Consider the following 18,986-nt stretch of genomic DNA (forward strand, 5'->3'; position numbering starts at 1 on the left):
ACTACCAGGTGTATGTTACAAGTTTGAGCTAAAAAACTTCCCATAACAGCGTCTACTTTGCATTCTCAATGCAAGAAGGTACTATGGATGTGCAAAGGTCTGTGCGGGAAGGCAATTAGCCGTACAATGAACGCAAACTCTCTATTTTCTGACACACCACCTTCTTCCTATATTTACTTTTGTTGCTCCTGCTCCAGACACATCTGGCCAATGAGCAGGCTGAACACTCGCACGTGGCTTTTAGTGATGTAATTTGGTTCGCTTGGAGTTCACTTGGATTTATTCATGTTAAAAACCAAAACAAAACAAACCATGGGGAAAAGCTACAAGTTTACAAACTCATTAACTGCTTTGGACCAGATTAAATGAATTATACTCCCAGGAATTCCCTTTATAACAATTTCCAATGGCGCGTTTGCAATACATACTTTATCACCTACATTGTGTCAAAAACTAACTAACTGTGAGGGATCCAATCCTGCAAGTAGTTTATGTACCATGAGCAAGCACAGCATGCCACAGTTCAGGTCCACTGTTCTCAGTGTTTCTCTTGAGGCCTTTCAGGACATTCAGTAAAACTGTGTTTGGCAGTAGGATTTGAATCTAAAGTTCAGAAATCTGTGATGCCCCCGATCCTAGCCTTCTAACCTTCTTCAGGATTGGTCACTTTGGGCTCCTTTACTGCCGTTTGGTCTCTGGGTCTGAGCAGACCCAGAGACAGACACTTATCACCAGTTACGATCGAAGGTCAGGTCAGACTGAAGTTGATATTTGCAGAAGTTGGAGGTATGTAAAAGTCTTCAGAACTTGACCTCCAGGGAGTGATCTGAAAATAGCACCAGCACTTGAAATGGTGTATACCTGTGCAAGGAAATGACCATGAAGGGAACAGTGGTAAAAATTAATTCACGTAATGTTCAAATATTATTTGTAATATGCAAAGCTTCTGAATAATTGCTAAAGTGCCATAGTGAAGCTCAGATTTTGAGAGTCATGCAAATGCTTGACTGGTAGAGGCTGTCTTTCACTTTTATTTTTGGTTACAAGGTATTATGTTGCTAAGTGGTTGCTAAGTGACGGTAGCACTGGCTAGCCACGGCACACAGCAGTGTACATACCAAAAACAATAAGTCGCATTCAGTCAATTTAGAATCACATAACCCCATGCAAATTCCGCATAAAAAGGCCCAAGACTGGATTTGAACCCAGGGCCTTCTTGCTGTGACCTTCTTGCAGGGCAAAACACTGCGCCACCATGCCGGCCGCTTTATAATCTGATAATAATCTGAGTGTGTTCTGTAGCTGTTCTGCATATTAACATCCCTTTGCAAGAAACATTACAAAAGCTTTAGAGTTACAAATTCTCCTTGCCTTTATACAAGCTTCTCCTCTGAGACTATTTGACAACACAGTGCTGCCAGCTGACATCTAACTCGCTAATGAGTAAGAGTGAACTTTTCAAGCACTTGTTATTGAAAATGTCCATGAAGGAGCAACATTGATCCATATTTGGCCACTTTCCATCAATGCAGAAGATTTAATGCCAAGGCTGCCAACCAACAAATGCCAATGTGCAGATTGTTACATGTTAAGTAACATAATACCTCAGATTCTCAGGATTGGAAGATTTAAATTAACTGATACATTTTTTTCTGCATGACAGTTTGTAATTTCCTTTGCACCCAGTCACACAGGCATGGAGACTGGTTAGTGACTGCCTGGTAACAGCCAGTAACTAGGAAAAAAACGAGTATTACTCCCAACCCCCAATGCTGCTTGCAGTCACTAGGTAAATTTGGTCACAAAAATGTAAACAAGCTTCACCAAAAAACCTCCATGCAATTGCCTTGGTAGCAGGTTTTAGGTTTTAGCTTTAACTTTAAGGTGAACATTCTCCGTTTCACATCGCAATTGTTTCTAGTTTTGTTACCACTTAGTAGTTAGTAAGTGTTTGCAAACAAGCTGATGCTATCTATGCAAACACTGGGCTTCTGTGGAAATCATGAGCAGATTTTTTGGTACAGCACTCTCTTAAAACCAGTTTTTACCTAGTGACTAGAAGCTATGACACAGACCTAGAGACCACAAAGAATAAATATGTCACTTTTGCTGCCAAAACAGGTCTGACTCATCGAGGCATGGACTCCTCAAGAACCCTGTCCTGTAGCATCTGGCACCAAGATGTTAACAGCATATCCTTGAAGTCCTTTAAGTTGTAAGGTGGGGTAACCGTGGAGCAAAGTTGTTTGTCCAGCACATGCTCGATTAGATTGAAATCTAGGGCCAAGTTTGAGGTGCTGAGTTTGTGTCAAAACTTCTCTAGACAATTTTTTTGATTTGTGGCAGTGTGCCTTATCTTGCTGAAGGAGGTCACTGCCACGAGTGAATACCATGAAAAAGTGTACATGGTCTGCACCAGTGTTTGGGTAGTTGTTATATGCAAAACTAACATTCATATGGCTGGCAGGACCTAAGGTTTCCCAGTAGAATATTACCCAAACATCGCACTGCCTCCGCTGACTTGTCTACTTCTCATAGTGTACCCAGCCATCCAAGTGTTCTTAAAGAAAACCTGATTCATCAGTCCAGGCCACCTTCTTCCAATGCTCTGTGGTGCAGCTGTGATTCTCACATGCCCATTGTTGGTGCTTTCAGCAGTGGACAGGGGTCAGCATGCGTACCCTAACTGGTCTGCAGCTATGTAGTCCCATACACAACAAACTGTGTATTTTGACATCATTCTATCAGAACCAGCATTAAGTTTTTTCAGCAGTTTAAGTAGTCCATTGAATCAAACCACATGACCCAGCCATCGCTCCCCACACGCATCAGTGAGCCTTGGCCGCCCATGACCCTGTTCCTGGCTCACCGTAGTGCCTTCCTTGGACCACTTTTGATAGATACTGACCACTGCAGACTGGGAACACCCCACAAGAGCACGACCCAGTCGTCCAGCCATCACAGTTTGGCTCTCGTCAAACTCTCGTCCATTTTTCCTGCTTCTAACAAATCAACTTTCAGGGCAAAATGTTCACTTTCTCCCTAATATATCCCACCCACTAGCAGGTGCTGTGATTAAGAGATAATCAGTGTTATTCACGTCATCTGTCAGTGGGCATAATGTTATGGCTGATTGGTGTAGTTGTTACCACAGTCAGGTTCATAGTCAGTACTGGTATTAAGGGCAACAGCCCTAATTCACACACTCAAAGGCTTTTTCATTAGATGGGTATTCACAAGGTTACATCATTACTGTCCCTTGCAATCAGGCGGACAGCTGGACTGATCAAGGATTACTTTACCAATGTTGATCAATAGCTTGCTGCGCTTTAGCACTGCCACTACAGGTGATTGGTTTCCAGTCACAGGACAAGGCAACATTTTATTATTAGTATTATTATTATTATTATTTCTCTACAATTTGGATAGTTAAAATATTTCTTAACTATGGGGAGTTGTACCTGTGGTTTTTCTCGGGTCCACAGCTAGAACAACCTTTTACTTTAATCAGACATTCTGCTTTGATGTGGCCTTCCTTATGCAGAGATAATGAGTTAATCCCTGTGATAGGGAAATTGAGTGGGATTGCTAATTATGCAGTTAATGCTGTGGAAAGAAATGGGGAGATAAGAAATTGAACAGCAACGCTCCCCAGCTGAGACGCAGGTGGGTATGCACATCTGTAACTGCTTGTCCATGTGGGCAAACACGTGTGCTTTTGTGTGTGTGTGTTGCAGCACACACATGAACGTACATGTGGGCCAATATCCGTACACGTGTGTGCATCTTTTATGTACATTTGCCATCAGTGAGAAGTAAAGAGTCATTATGAAACAGATGCTCAGGCCCTCTGCGAGCTGTGCTTAATACGTCTTACGGAAACTCATCAGGGGGTCTCCGCAGTCCCACATAAACACACACATAGCCACTCAGTTTACAGTAATATTGCACATTTTAAAACTTCAAATTCATATTCACATCCAGTTTTAGTTACAAAAAAGTGCTTCAGTGACAGCCCAAAAAAAGAAAAGAGGAAATAAATAATGATGTGTTTCTGCATACATTCTCCATTTCTTCTTTTAAGTTCCTTCAGGTCACAGTAGCGCTATTAAATTTAGAAGTAATTGCTATTTTCATTATGGATTAATCTGCCATTCATTACGTCGCAAATTACTTTTTAGATTCATTGTTTAGCCTACAAAATGTCAGACAATGTTGCTCAGAAGTTAGAAGGCCCCAACGCGAGCTCTTTAAATTGCTTGTTTTCTCTAAGCAAGGGTCAGAACCCCAAACGTGGTCCACTCGACCATAGCTGACGAAGTTTGGTAAACGCAATGTTTGCTGACACTGGCTTGTTTCTGTTTTCTGACTGATGCTCTCAGCACCCTCGGCTACATTGCTGTTATTAATGCAACATCGTTTCCCTTCTTCCTTTCACACTCATCAACACTTACTCCAATTAACTACTTTCCCATTCTGTCGGGGACCCTGAGCGAACCCTTCTTCAGCAGCCCCATTTACCCACCCCTCTGTCCTTCCCTCCTTCACCCGCCCACACCAGATGGCGAAGGGACAGATCCATCATCGCTTGTGAGGAGTGTCACGTCCGCTGCCCATTTCAGCGTAACGCAGCGCCTGAGGGCGTGTCCGTGCCAGCCCCCGTGCCAGGGTTCGCAGGCATGTCAGCTGTTGCACCTCGAACGTGCCGCAGCTGCAGATGCTACTCATTTGCAGGTTAATGTATTTTGGGGGAGAGTTGTGTCAGAGCGCCCGTGAGTGAAGCAAGCCAGCCATCCAATTAGAGCAGAACAGATTAGGGGAGCTTTTTACATTGCAAAGTAAGAGCGACGAGCCTCTGGTGGCTCAACATGTAAAAGCGTGGTTCAGAGTGAGGCCGGAGAAGCATTTTCCCACCGTGAAAATCTTGTTGTTGTTCTGTGTGGTGGTCCGTCTCTGGCAGGCATATTGAGACACCGTGGACATGGGTGTGGGTGTTGTAGCTTCTGGCGATGCAGGCAAGGTCTCCTGTGTGCAAAAGAAAATAACCGGAGAATCGTGAACACAATCACACACTGTCATAAAGTGCGTTAATTTCTCAGCCCAAATTGTTGACAGGCTAAATGTGTAAATGTGTGTGAGGCTATTCCTGACGAGCGCAGAGCCAAGAGTTCAAATTGAATTACATAAAAACGCAGCCATTTGCCTTGGAGAAGTTATTTTTATGACTGTGTGTCTCCAGGGCAACAGGCTAATGACACTCATCTCACAGTCTGGTGGCATCCAAATCCATTATGCTGCCTAACCCGTGGCATTACAAATCTGCTTGCCATCATCCAATTTGCCTCCTGTAAATTGCCTTTTCATTCTATAAGAAATGGTTTCCCATTTGTAATATATGTGTCAAAAGGATTACCAATGTAATATTAATATTCTTGGAGACAATTAGACATCACAAAAAGGGAACATTGTGTCCATAAAATTGCCTGTGGATTTGGCAGGAGAGCGACACAGAGAGGGGAGGAAGAGGAGGAAGAGAAAGATGGAGGAGATTGTCACCACGGAGCGTTGACTGGGACCGATGCTGCAGGAGGAACAGTGGCGTCTCGAACAGATAATGAAAAGGAGTAGTACCTCTCACACTCCTGGGCTGCATCAACAGCTAAGGGATTTTAAAAAAAAAAACATTCATCATTTATTCTCTGCCAGGAGCCTTTCCTGTTCTTCAAAAAAAAAAAAAATTGAATAACTTTGAATATATTTCACGGCGAAAATTTTCTGCCAATCAAAAGTGAAACTCTCTAACTGTTTTCCTTCTAAATACAACACGGGTGTTCTTCATCACTTTTCCACCTCGGCTGCAGCTTGTTTAATCCAATATGAGATTGTGGGTCCGTGGAGACCCAAAAAAAAATAAAAAATAAAAACCGCGCCTGTGCATCAGCATGCAGAGGTTGGTCCCCCCCCCCTCCCCCTCCCATCTGGGCTCAGTTATTACACAGGCCTTTAACTGTGTGGAAGTTAAAGCTCACACACTGATCTCAGAGGCGCTGTATCCCCTCCTGGCTTTCTCTCCAGCGTTCTCTCCACCTTTGCTGTGTGGCTTTAGATGTTACTAAACTAATGTGTGCAGTCTGCACACTGGGGCCTCATTTCTTCTCACACCATCTGCTGAGATGAAAAGGTACGGCAAGAATCGCAGAACCTTTACGCTGTGAAGCGTAGAGACACTTCCAGGCCTGCTCCTCCCCTCCACGTTAACGTCTGTCACACGGTCAGATGAGGCCACTTGGGTGAGTTAATAAAAGCCACTTGATCCAACGAGCACCACAAAGGTCACAGAGGTCGTACCTCGTAAGGGAAACTGCTTGGCCTTTTGCCCACACACTAACCCACAAACATCATCCCCAGCCCACCTATCTCCTAAGCGTGAAGGCAGACACACGTTCACAATCTCCCTAGCACCTGCTTCCACTTTTACTCCTTTTGAAGCAAAGTATCCTCACATCTTACCACATCTCCACTCAAACACACTAAACAGCTTCTCTGCAAGCCAGGAAGTAATAGAAAATATTACATTTCAATGGGCTTAATACTTAAAATTCCTCCCTGACTTGCTGCAGAATATTTATGATAGCGAAAAACACATTGCATCTTCAGACTATCATGACGAGCCGCAGGCAAATGTGCCCAAGAAGTAGCCTGTTTGGGGAATATTTTATCTCCTCCTGGTAGCTCCTTAAATGGATTTATCACTCATAAAAAACAATCTACTGGAAGCACCACACGCATAAATGCCACCGCGCGTTAACTCATTTGCTTCAGAGAGGAGCTGCATTGCAAAACAAGCAAGAGGAACGGGGCCTCGCCGGTTACCTGGGGAGATGGGTCAATAAATGTCAGCGTGGCATCATTAGCCCCGTCTCCTAATGACGCGGCCGACAAGAGTCGTGCCATTGATGCGCCACGCTTACGTGGGCCCCGAGGAAACACTGCCACAGCAGTCTCTCACGTGGAGGCACAAACACGGCAGATTTCATCGTGACCATTAAGGCCGTCACAGGCTGTTAGGAGAAAGCATAGATGGAGCCTGGCAAACTGGCAGAACTTGACTGTATTTTTTTTTTTTTTTGCTTTGTTTTGTTTTTTACACCTCCTTCTCCACAGTGGAAGGAAAAGAAGACAGCATATTTCTTTATTTTGGATCCATATGCTGCCAAGCTCTCATAGAGCCATTCACAGGGGGAAAATATGCGCGTCTGCGAGCATGTGTATGTGTCTGTGTTAGTGGGCTGCTCTGAGCCCTGACATCCAGCTGATGGGTTCATTTGACACTCCTACGCAATATGGAGGATGTTTCTCTTGCTATCAGCGAGGTGAAGTGCAGTAATATGAGCAGAGACAGAGGGAGAGTTAGATGTGTCCTTTTTATATGAGCTTCCTGTCAGGGGGTTGACGTTATAGATTTGCAGTGGCAGGAAAAACCTGGATGCAATATATCCAACGTATACCTTCACAATATAAGTGTCTTTCTTTTCTTTTTTTTTCATTGTATCACATAGTTGTTTTTGTTTTTCAGTAAGTAATCATATCCTGTTTTGTTTGTAATGCCATCTAGTGCTAAGCACTTAATAGCCATTGTGCCTGATTTGCAACACACAAACCTGTATAAGGTGTCTGGTCTCCACAGCAACAGGTTTCCCCTCTCTCATGCTGTCAGTGAACCAGCTGATGTCCAAAACGTGCATGACGGGCAGATTCTTCACAGGCCCTCCTTTTAGCCACGCCCAAAGAGACGAGGCCTGGCTATCCTCCGACACCACGTGAGTCACCACATCGCTGTGGGGGAAGTGGAAAAAGAGCGGTTTCACAGCACGTTTGGCAAATTCTATACAGCAAACGCCGGAATCTAGATAAATATAATTCTTGCTCCAAGAATATTCATTCTCATTTCAGAAACCTTAAAATCTAATCCTTTTTTTTTTTTTAGATTGCGATTGAAAAAAATATGCTGCAATTTGCCCGGGTTGGTTGAAAATAGTATAATAGTGTTGGTGAGAACGAAACACCACAGAACCAAAAGCAACATTTAAAACAGGCTAAAAGGCTGAGAGGAACTGCAGAGATCCTGTTATTACATGAAGAAATGCAAACAGTGTCAAAATCTAAGCAGCCTCTTGTGTTTGGGGTTATTATAGTGAAGTAACACTTAACTCAAGACTAAAAATGTAAAATGGGTTTAAAAACTAATAAACTGTTGGATCCTGTGTAGTGTGTTTCTGTAACAGCTGTTTGTATTGCTGTACTGTAGATCAGGTCATCTAACATATCATATTAGCAAAAGCCAAAACTAACACTGAAACTAATAAAAACTCATCTAAAACTGAACACTGTGAAACAATAAGAGCTAAACTGAAATAGACGAACTAAAACTGAACTGACCTGAACAACTTTTTTCACAGTTTTGAAGTGGAAACACTACTTTGTGAAATTTTGGGCGTGGGAATCACAGATTAACTCAAGATGTGATACTAACACAACACACTACTGGCAGCTTTCTCCTGCTGTCTGCCTTTTTGCCCCCTCTGAGTTTCTTCTCCTTCACTAAAGGTTAGCTTAGCATCACATTCAATTGCTAAGCACCACCACAGGTTTAATGAAGTCGTGACTCTGGTAAGTTAAATATAAAATATAATGTAAATACCTTGCAACAATAGTTTAACTGCAGAATGGCATGGACACTCTGCAACTTTTCTTTTATACTGGAATACAACCAGAATACAACCAACGAGTTGCTTATTACAAAGAAGCACATCGCACCAGTGAAGATTGCCTCAGATTGATTGCAACATGATTGCAATCTGCTTTTGTTTAAAAACTGAATAGCTGTTATTTAGAAACCTTTGCCAATCTGCCTGAGAGTGGTTGCAGTGTGTCGAAGCTGAACAGGCAGCTGTTTGGAGAAAGGTTGCCTCCCACCAGGTGACCTTTGCAACACTTTAAACCAGGGGTGTCAAACTCTGGTACTCGAGGGCCAGCATCCTACTTGTTTTTGAGATATCCCTGCCCTACCTGCTGCTGATTACCTGGATCAGGTGTGCTTTGCCAATAAGAAGTTACAAGGGCAGGTTTGTGGGAAAACAAGCAGGACAGTGGCCCTCGAGGCCTGGAGATCGACACCTGTGCTTTAAACCGTTAAGCATCATGTTGCTTGGTGCAAATAACTGCAATTGGTCACTAGTTTGACTGAGTCACTAGCTATGCTAATTTGCATGTTGACAGAATGTTGGTGTGGTTTTTATCAAAATTTGACCAAGAACCAGTGACATATCATCTTTCATCAATTTTAGCTCATCTTTGACAAGTTCAAGAAAACATTTTCCAACATTTTCTAACCACAAACAACAAAAATCACAAAAGCAAATGTCAAAAGTGAATGACACAGGAACTTTCTGGGACTTTTTATGGATTAGTAGGATTGCTTCACGGGATTCCTTCATCTTGTTTGATCGAAAGGTTTCTTTCGCTGCTTGACTTAACAAAAAAAAATGCTCACGTCTAGGGCTCGGCAGCTTTCAGAAAGAGCAAGGGGTGCATGCGAAGCTTTTGAAATGCAGCTCAGATGTCAGCATTGCAGTCTAACTTGTGTCATTTGGGGATCGACACTGGGTAAACAACAATCACCACAGACCCCCAGCGCCTCTCTCGATTGTTTGATAGCTGAACTCATTCAGCCAGTGCATCTCCACCGAGACCATCTCAACAGGCTTTTTATCAAGGCCTCCTCCCCTGTGCTTCCTGCCTCAGAATCTAACAACCAAACCCAATCAGGCTGCCCAGCTGTGCATAATCACACTCGGCATGCTCCTCCTCTTCTTCTTCTCTCTTAGCATGGGTAAATCAGTGGAAAGACTCCTTATGGGAGGTCCCAGCAGAGCTCAGACTGAAGCCTAATTGGTCAAATCACTAGCAGTCTGGCCACTGATTGTTAGTGTTTTTGCAGAAAAATCCTCCTTGTCCTCAGTGCAAAGACATGCTGAAGGAGCTTCTCAAACAGACACATTTGACAACTATGATCTCCAAAGACTTAACGTGAATGATTGTCTAACCACAGTAATCAAGATTTGGCTCTTGGGTTGCTTTCTCTCAAAAATCAAAGTGGTTTGAGTTGTCTATTTGGACCAAGACTTAAGATTATGAAAAAAAAAACTATATTCATCAAACTATGTTTACATATCCCCAAAATTCAGATCCTTATCTTAATATGTAGCTGAGCAGAATGTGAAATGGCAGATTGACATGCAAATGAGGAAGAAAGCAAGGCCAGAACCAGACTGTTCTTCCCTGAATCAGTGGGACTCTGAGCTCAGACACAAGGACAGGCTAAAGTCAATGGGCTTTGATATGGAGAACTCTCTTGAGTCATCTGTGTGCCCAGTTCCTGTCAGCAGCTTCCCTCTGTCCTTTCCAAAAGTGAAAACAAGCTAATCAAAGACTGCAAATGCCCGGAACAGACTTTTACACCACGGTGAGGTTTTTGTTTGCATAGACATGATGCAATATATTTTTTATCATAATGATAAAATAAATGCACCAAAGAGATAAGCTGTGGACTTGGCTAATTTGATTTAGAGTTTTATCTAACTTGTTTGTAGATAAGAAGCCTAAATAAGCTTTTTTAAAAACAAACTGTTATTTTTAATTGAATGAACAGAGACATAGTTACAGAGCAGGTCTCTGTAACCACCTAAAAGGAACTATCTGTAAAAAAATATGAAAATAGTTTTGGAGTTCACCATTACACCATTACGGTGTTTGCTTTGTCCACCCAAAAGTCCAAATATCTTAATTATGATCGCTACTGGAAGGAAAATAATTTTTCTTTTATTAATCCACATTTAAAAAGCTGGAGCTCTGAAAGGTTAGTCTTAAATAAAGTATAAATAGATTAGATCAGTGCACTGTATTCCCTGTGGGACCCTGACGCAATGAGAATGGTGTCAACCTTTAAATGTAGGAAATGCACATGAGGAGAGGAAGCTATAAGAGGAAGATATTTTTATAGTACTTTTCAAGCAATGGCAGTTGTTCGAGGCTCTTTGCCTAGTCTGTCTCTGATGGCAAAATGGCCTGAAAATGTCAGCTGACAATATAATAACCATCCAAAACACAGTGCCCAGTAATGTAGCAACCAGTCACTGCAGGGCATCAATCCAGGTGATTTATTCAAGAACTATTTGTTGCAAATCTACAATAAAATACAATACAATACAATAACTTTATTTATAGAGCACCTTTAAAAACCAACGGTAGATCTAGGTGTGACCAACTCTTCAAACAAAAACTCTAGTGAAAAATGTTAAATTTATTGCTAAATTAAATCCTGCCATCACTCCAAATAACTGACATTTTTTTTTTTATAAATAGAAATATCTCTTATTGAAATAAAAACTGGAGAGAAGCATAGTAATTGACCAAGCCAACTATGACTTCCAAAGTGCATTTCAAGAACACACATGATATATGTAGTTGTATGACAATAACTTTTAAAAAGAGACTACACTCAACCCAGCTGCCATCACCACCTCCATGCATCGTGGATGCTCCTCCATTCCTTTATGTCCATATGTTTTTGGACGTTGACACAACTTTTGTAGTTTTGACACAAAAGTGCTATACTGCAGTTTTGGCTATACTGCAAAACTGCAGTATAGCCATGTACACAGAATTCCTCCTGCTACCTTGTATCAGCAGCCACATCATCAAGAAACACTGGAGGCCCAGTTTCACATGCTAGCCGTACATGCCATTTCTATACCCTTACCATTCTTAACAGATAATGTGTTATGCTTCAGATCATGAGACGTTTCTCTCCTTTTCCATACCTTTCACCTTTCCCCATTCTGGTAAATCTCAGTTGCAACTGCCCAAACCATTGTCCAATTACTTTTGAGCCTATGAAAGTGGTGGTAAGTCTTAAACAGCACAGCTAATATAGCGCTTTTGTTGCTTGAAGGTAAAAATTCTCAAATTCAATTACATACAAATTGTTTGATTTAAAATCCAGTGTGGTAGTGTACAGAGAAAACAAATAAATGAATAAATGTGTTAGTGTCCACAAAAAAAGTAATAAAAAGAATGTGAAGGTGGCCCGCGAAGTGATTGCTAGCTTGCTAGCTTGATGTGGGTGTTGAGGTACGGCTTGCATTGGGAATGAAGGTTCAGTGGGAGGGAATAATTAGTAGTGGAACTTGGGTAACATATGTTAGAACACGAGCATACGATAAATATTGATGCATATTGAGCTAAATGTTTTTAATTCCCTGCCACTGATTTTTGTTTTACAGCAGCTGCACCAAAGGCTCATGTGTACAGTCACATCCAACATCATATCTAACTGCTGTGACAAATTCAAGGATAAAACATCATTCCTCAGAAAACAAAGCGTTTGGTCATGGTGCCTATGACCTAAACTAATGGGGTAAGTATGTGTGTGTGTGTGTGTGTGTGTGTGTGTGTGTGTGTGTGTGTGTGTGTGTGTGTGTGTGTGTGTGTGTGTGTGTGTGTGTTCCCATTTGCGAAACAGCATGTAATGCAGCTCATCAGTCACCCAGGACAAACATGTCAATATTTTGATCCATGTTCATGCGCGCGGGCCTTGAAATTCATACAATGTGGAAACTTGTGTGTATGTGCGTCGTGTGATTGTGCGTGTGCGTGTACGAGCATGTTCCTTTATGCTCGGAGGAAAGCAGGCAGTGCATCTGACCATATGCTGGAGGCAGTCTGCCTATAACGTGTGTAAGACTAGGCACGTGAGGTGTTGCTATCAAACTGCAGCTGATAGCAGTTTTGTCGGCTTGCAGAATTAATGTCAGTTTGAGGCGGGCACGCTCTACTTCCTGTCGTTGGTTTCAAACAATTGTATCAAGCCAAGTGTAACCGTAGGAGCGCTCAAGCTGTGTTTCTGGGAATGCTGCCATGGCCAAGCTGGTGCACGGCTGGCAGGCCCACTTAGACACGCATTTAAACACTCTCTCTCTGTCTCGCGCACAAACACACACAGGCTCTTATGCTGGTTATAGCATACTCATGGGGACCCTTTGCCTAAACCCTGTACATACACCCTACATCATATGCTCAACTTCAACCATTTTCCAACCTTGAGCTAATGTTAACTTAGAAGGAGGAATTGCCCTCACTTTCCATGAAAGCAAAGCAATGAAAAACACAAACAAAAACACCTGCTCACCAGAGGAGCTCAAACTCTGAGCTTAACGCCCAGCACTGAAAACAAAGTCGACATCTAAATAACGGGATGTTGCGTTAACAAAGAAGCCTGACTCTAAAGCATCTCTGGTGTCAAGCGGAGGACTTCTGCTGTGCTCACAGTTTGGGACTTTAAAAAGATACTTTCAATTAGAGGCAGAAAAAACGACGGAGGCACGCTGCGTCTGTAATTACCGCGCAATAGATGAATCATCATCCCAAGGAACAAGCTCACAGAACATCTCTTCTTAAGTGAGACTTAACAAAAAAAAAAAAAACTTTCACCAAACTCATTAAAAAGTTTGCGTGTGCTCTGTTACCTTTCTTCTATTGTTTGTAGTTCTCTGGCTGCCAACAAGCTGCAGCTGGTTTAGCCAATTTCTTCCCCCTGCTTTTAACGTATTTATGTGTGGAGCTGTGAGTAATGGCTCAGGGGGGGGAAATCCACTAAGGTGAAGAGGAGGCAGGATGGATGCCCTAACCCTTCTTAATTAACTATTCATGAGACAATAGTCGCTCTCTATTTAGCTAATTGGGCCATAGCTTCTAAGAAAAAAAGAAGTTTGCAGAAAAGTGCCAAAAAGTAATTTTGGATGTCTCAGTGTTGAAGTCCAGGCATGTTTTTCCCACTCGGATCAGTCAAAAATTCTGAGCACAGGCAATTATTCCACAAAATTTTAATTGTTTTTTTTTTTCAGACTATAATAAAACTTTTTGTAGGCATGGAAAGTATTTAATTTTGAAGTCATAAGCTTGACTGCCCGAAAATGCTTCTGCTGAATGCTTCTAGGGTTAAACTAGAGGCCTCAAAAGTCAACTGCCAGATCAAACCAGTCTGTTTGCTTCCAGGAAATACAAACCCAGCAAATAAAGGTGTACCCACTCCCCTCCTCCCCTTACATTAAAGCTCTTTTCAGCTTCACATTGAGAAAAGCTTTTAGGTGGCAAGCCTTGCTAAGTCTGTGAATGACACAAATGGCAAGCTTTTTTTTGGTTCCCAAACCTGAGGACGTCTTCCACAATAAAGCCCTTTGACCTGGCCAGCTCGGTCAGAAAGCTTCTCCTGCTGCGGCCCATTTTCCTCTCCACCAGGTACAGCCTGACATCCTCAAACTTCACCCCTTCACGCCTGGGAGCGCTTGCTTCGGCCGGCCTTGACCTCTTCCTCGCGCGAGGCACAATAGGAGCGTGGAACATCTCTGAGATGAGCTCTCCAAAGTATTTCTGCACCTCTAGGAATCGCCGCTTTTGTGAGTTTGTGTCGGTATTGTTGTGCGCCACTTAACTTCCATCCAGGAAAAAAAAAGAAACACCTACTTTGGTAATGGCGCAGTTGTTTTTTTCACTTGTGTGTCTCTCTCTCTCTTTTTTTTTTTAATATTTGGGAGCAGAGTTGGTGAGAGCTGGCAGACAGGAAAAGCCTCTGGCAACAGGTGTTGAGGATTTGGTGTTTACCAAAAACCACCTGCCAAGATCGAGTGATTGAGGATGTGAGCGAGAGAAAAAATAATAATTTTTTTTCTTTTTTTTGAAAAACACTGTGCTGACGTGGTATTACTCATTTCCAGTGAAGTATTTTCAACCAACACACACTTGGAGGAAGTAAACAATTACTGATCCAGTAGCTGCTGCTTCTTCTTCTTCTTCTTAAAAAGCTGCTCATAAAGTTTTCATGGACTTTAAATTCTGCTCCTCTCGACTGCCAGCGAGGCCTCTCGCTCCTGGGAGACGCCTGAATTCTGGTCACCTCATAAACCCCTCACAGCTGTCCTGCCATGTCCAGTTCGTCTCGCCACTCACCGTCTCATTATGGCCGGACCAAGCCTGCACCATCTGCTCTGCCGCTTTAATTAGCTTACTGCCTAAAAATGAGAGCCTTTGTGGGCATTTCCCCGGAGAGCCCGCAAGCTCGTGCACGGCCTTTGCACACACTCAGGTACTGTATACGCAAGCCGTTGATGATTAGGAGCGTTTATCCGGGGAATACGGCTGCATATGGATCGGACAGAAATGCAGACTGAAAAAAGATTTAATCAGCTGAATTCATCTATTCCTTTTGTTTCCCAAGAGGTAATTACAGCATGAGCCGTTGTCTCCTGTTGTTATGATTCCTGTGCTATGGCGGTCAGGAATGTAAAAGAAAAGGTTTCAGCAGGTCTTTGCTGTAATTATCTGCAATAATGGATCTGCTTCAGTAGACCAAACAGCAATGATTTGTTGATTTAGGCGAGGGTGATGAAATCATTACAGGCCTTTATTCTACATCTAATTACCACAGCCTCTGTTCATTTCGTCACTTTAATAAGCACACCTTGTTTCTGTCTGCTACACAGAAATTATTACACAGATCTCATTACCGCGAAGTTCTGGGGGTTAACGGGTGTCACGGGGCAGACGCCACTAATTGTTTGACTGTTTACCCCCACCCATCCGCCATCCCAATCAGTCAGTTGTATATGAGGGTGCTGGCCCCCATCCAAACGTGAGACCGATGAAATTCTATCACTAAGACGAATGGCTCTCACACTGCCAGCAGCAATCGTTGCACGAGCAATGAATCCAATTTCTCTTCCACCTTTCTTGAGTAGCTCTGTGGGTGCAAGAGAAAATTGTCTGATAATTACAATTATGGTGCATATTCAGTGCCATTTAGAAAGGACAAAGTGACAGTCATATCTTGATTTTTTTTTTATTTATTTCTTTTTTTGTGCCCTGAGGCCGTTTACTACAACTTTGAAGATGAAAATAATGACATTTATGTTGTGTATGTTTTAAAATTAGTACAACTTTAAGAGTTGTGTTGGGGTTTTATAGTCTCATTAGACTATAATAAGTCATTACAAGCACACAAATATTCAAACAACGCATGCTGTGCTCAAAGAAATTTCACGTACAATACTGGAATCAAAAGAAATACAGCCAACTTTTGGCAACTTTTACTTAACAGTAAAGTTTCAAGATACCAGTTTGACATGATGCACTTTGTGGTGACATGTGCATTGTTAGAACCATCAGAAGATGGGTGCATGCATGGACAGCGTATGCAGTAATACCCAGGTAGGCTTTGGCCTTTGAACGATGCTCAGTTGACACTAAAGGGTCCAAAGAGTACCAGGAAAATATTCCCCACAACATTTCACTACCACCCTGAGCCCTTGATACAAGGCAGGATGGGATACATCAGGGGTCTGCAACCTTTAACATCCAAAGAGCCACTTGGACCCGGTTTCCACGCAAAAGAAAACACTGGGAGCCGCAAATACTTTTTGAAATCTAAAATGAAGATAACACTGTATATATTGTTTTTTGTGCTTTGTGCGGACAACTAAAGTAAGTAAAGTTTATTTATTAAGCACTTTTCACAGACAGGCAGTCACAAAGCGCTGTACACAAATATTAAAATAAACAATACAATCAATAGACATTATACACAATGTAAAAGATCAAATGTAAATAATGTAAAGAATATAAAATACGTAGATCAACAAAAGGCTTGTTTGAACATAAAAGTTTTTAACTGCTTTTTAAAAGAATCCACAGAGCAACTAAGGTGTGTTGCTTATGTAATCCATGAAGTGCTACAGAGAAAATTACATTTTATTTATGTAATTAACACATTTTAAACTCTTAAAGAAATATAACAAAAGGAAAGACACCCAGCTGAACTAAAAGGATCCGTGTAGCAAACAAAAACTGTTGTGAGCCGCCACCCTTATATCGCCTGTGGGCTTTTGGAGCCTTGACCTGACTTTTAAAAAGTAATTGGAAAAAAAGCACTATGCCGTTAAAAAAAAAAAGGATATTTGCAAAATTCTGCCTAAATATCTGTTTTACCTTGTTAATGTGTGTGGCGGGGCGTGGTCTGCAGTGCCGCAGCATGGGAGTCGGACGCACCTGAGCGGCACCCGCAATCGCGCCTCGCCGCCTTAAAGCCTGTGCTCTCTCTGCTCTTGTGTTGTCGGGCTGTGAGCTGAAAAGCTACAGCCGGCTGTATGCGTACAGCAACCGCGTGTGAAAAGTGGTCAATAAAGAGATGCTGAAAAGCATGTTCATGCAAACATCGTCAGGTCTGCAGTGATATGTTTACAATGAGACTTCTGGTCTCAAACCTCGGCGCACAGCGTCTGCAAATCGGGGCTTTCATCTTTACGCAGGACTGTAAGCTGTCATCTGTGAGGCGGGAGCGGTGTTTGTTTTTTAACATAGTTCATGGTGGAGAACAGCTGCCGACATAATGTGGATCCGAAGATCCATAATCGGCCTATCTGGGGTTGAAAGTCTCGCGTTTCGGCGGGTACACCGGCTTCCGCGAGTGTGACGCTTATTTTGAGCGATGAAAAAAATAATAAGATATCATTTTATTTTTATATTTCAAAATCACAATAATCTTCCAATTTAGAACTACAAGTTAAAAAAAAAGAACACAAATAAAATGCACTTCAGCTAAATACTTCTTCTATTTTCCCAAACCACCCGGAGCCGCAAAATAAGGACTAAAGAGCCGCATGCGGCTCCAGAGCCGCGGGTTGCCGACCCCTGGGATACATGCTCCATTTAGCTTAAAGCTCGTTTTAACTTTGTCCATTTGTTCTTTCTGCTAAGACAACAGTATAGTCAGTTTACCAGAATTTTTTAACTACACTGCTCTGCTGCTCCTAAAAAAATGTTAAAAATGGTTAAAACATACTGAAAAAGCTACACAAGTCTTTAAAAGCTCAAGAGCAGTGCGTATGGAGCTTCCTGGAATGGGTTTTGATGGCCGAGCAGCTGCATCCAAGCCTTACATTACCAAGCCCAATGCAAACCGTCAGATGCAGTGGCACAAAGAACGCCACCACTGGAATCTAGAGCAGTGGAGAGATGTTCTCTGAAGTGATGAATCACGTATCTTCATCTGGCAATCTGAAGGACGAGTCTGGGTTTGGTTGTCAGCTGTTATAGCTGCAAACCCTATGGTTTAAAAATAGGATGTTACTGAAGTTCATATGCATGTGAAGGCAGATGAACAAATATGGCAATACAGTGTATCATGCAAATAGCAAATATTAGCAGCAGGCTCTATTAAGTTACATTCCACCACTTGTTCTGCCCGTGTCCTCATCTGATATCACTTTGCATTGCAAGAGTAACTGCACTCTAGTCAAATGGCATTGGTAGGATGGCAAGTAGTGATGTCTGACCTGAAAGTATCATTTAAAAAAAAAAATATATATATATATATATATATATATATATATATATATATATATATATATATATATATAAAAAAAACGTAATTAGGTTAACTTAAACTTATCAAAGTTTCCAAAAAAAGCTGAATGAAGGAATGCACTCTATATATGGCCATCTTTCCTCAGAGAATAATGCAACCTAAAGAGCCTCATGAGTGAAATACGATCACCCCCTGAAATCAAAATAAACGCAGAGTGGATTACATCCTTTAACCATAAATGAAGCAGGCATGAGCTAGGATGTAAAAATTAAGTCCCACTGTTATGAAACTTTTGTTTCAGAAGTATTTATATAGAACGAGGAAGTCTCCGCTTCCCTATTTGTTAATGGCTCATTGTATTCTATGGGACAATTTTAAAATTTTAAGAAGACATGAATTGCCACACCACTTATGGGTTAAGAGAGAGAGAGAGAGAGACGGGAAACGTGTGTTGGTTATAATGAGGTGACCTCCCTGTGTGTACTTCTCCCTGCTGAAGCTGCGCTAG

General features: G+C 42.0%; 1 protein-coding gene across 1 annotated transcript in view; it reads right to left on the minus strand.

Moving 5' to 3' along the window:
- The window catches only part of dntt (deoxynucleotidyltransferase, terminal), a 99,946-nt gene extending 85,483 nt beyond the window's left edge, over window positions 1-14,463 (minus strand). The window contains exons 1-3 of the mRNA XM_031726335.2: window positions 14,270-14,463; window positions 7,662-7,836; window positions 4,915-5,025 (exon numbers count right to left, since the gene is read on the minus strand). Of these exons, the coding sequence (XP_031582195.1) occupies window positions 4,915-5,025; window positions 7,662-7,836; window positions 14,270-14,463 (480 nt within the window). The remainder of the gene's footprint in view (window positions 1-4,914; window positions 5,026-7,661; window positions 7,837-14,269) is intronic.
- Window positions 14,464-18,986: the final 4,523 nt, after the last annotated feature.

Source organism: Oreochromis aureus, linkage group 13 (genome assembly GCF_013358895.1).
Source record: "Oreochromis aureus strain Israel breed Guangdong linkage group 13, ZZ_aureus, whole genome shotgun sequence".
In the NCBI taxonomy this organism is placed as follows: Eukaryota; Metazoa; Chordata; class Actinopteri; order Cichliformes; family Cichlidae; genus Oreochromis; species Oreochromis aureus.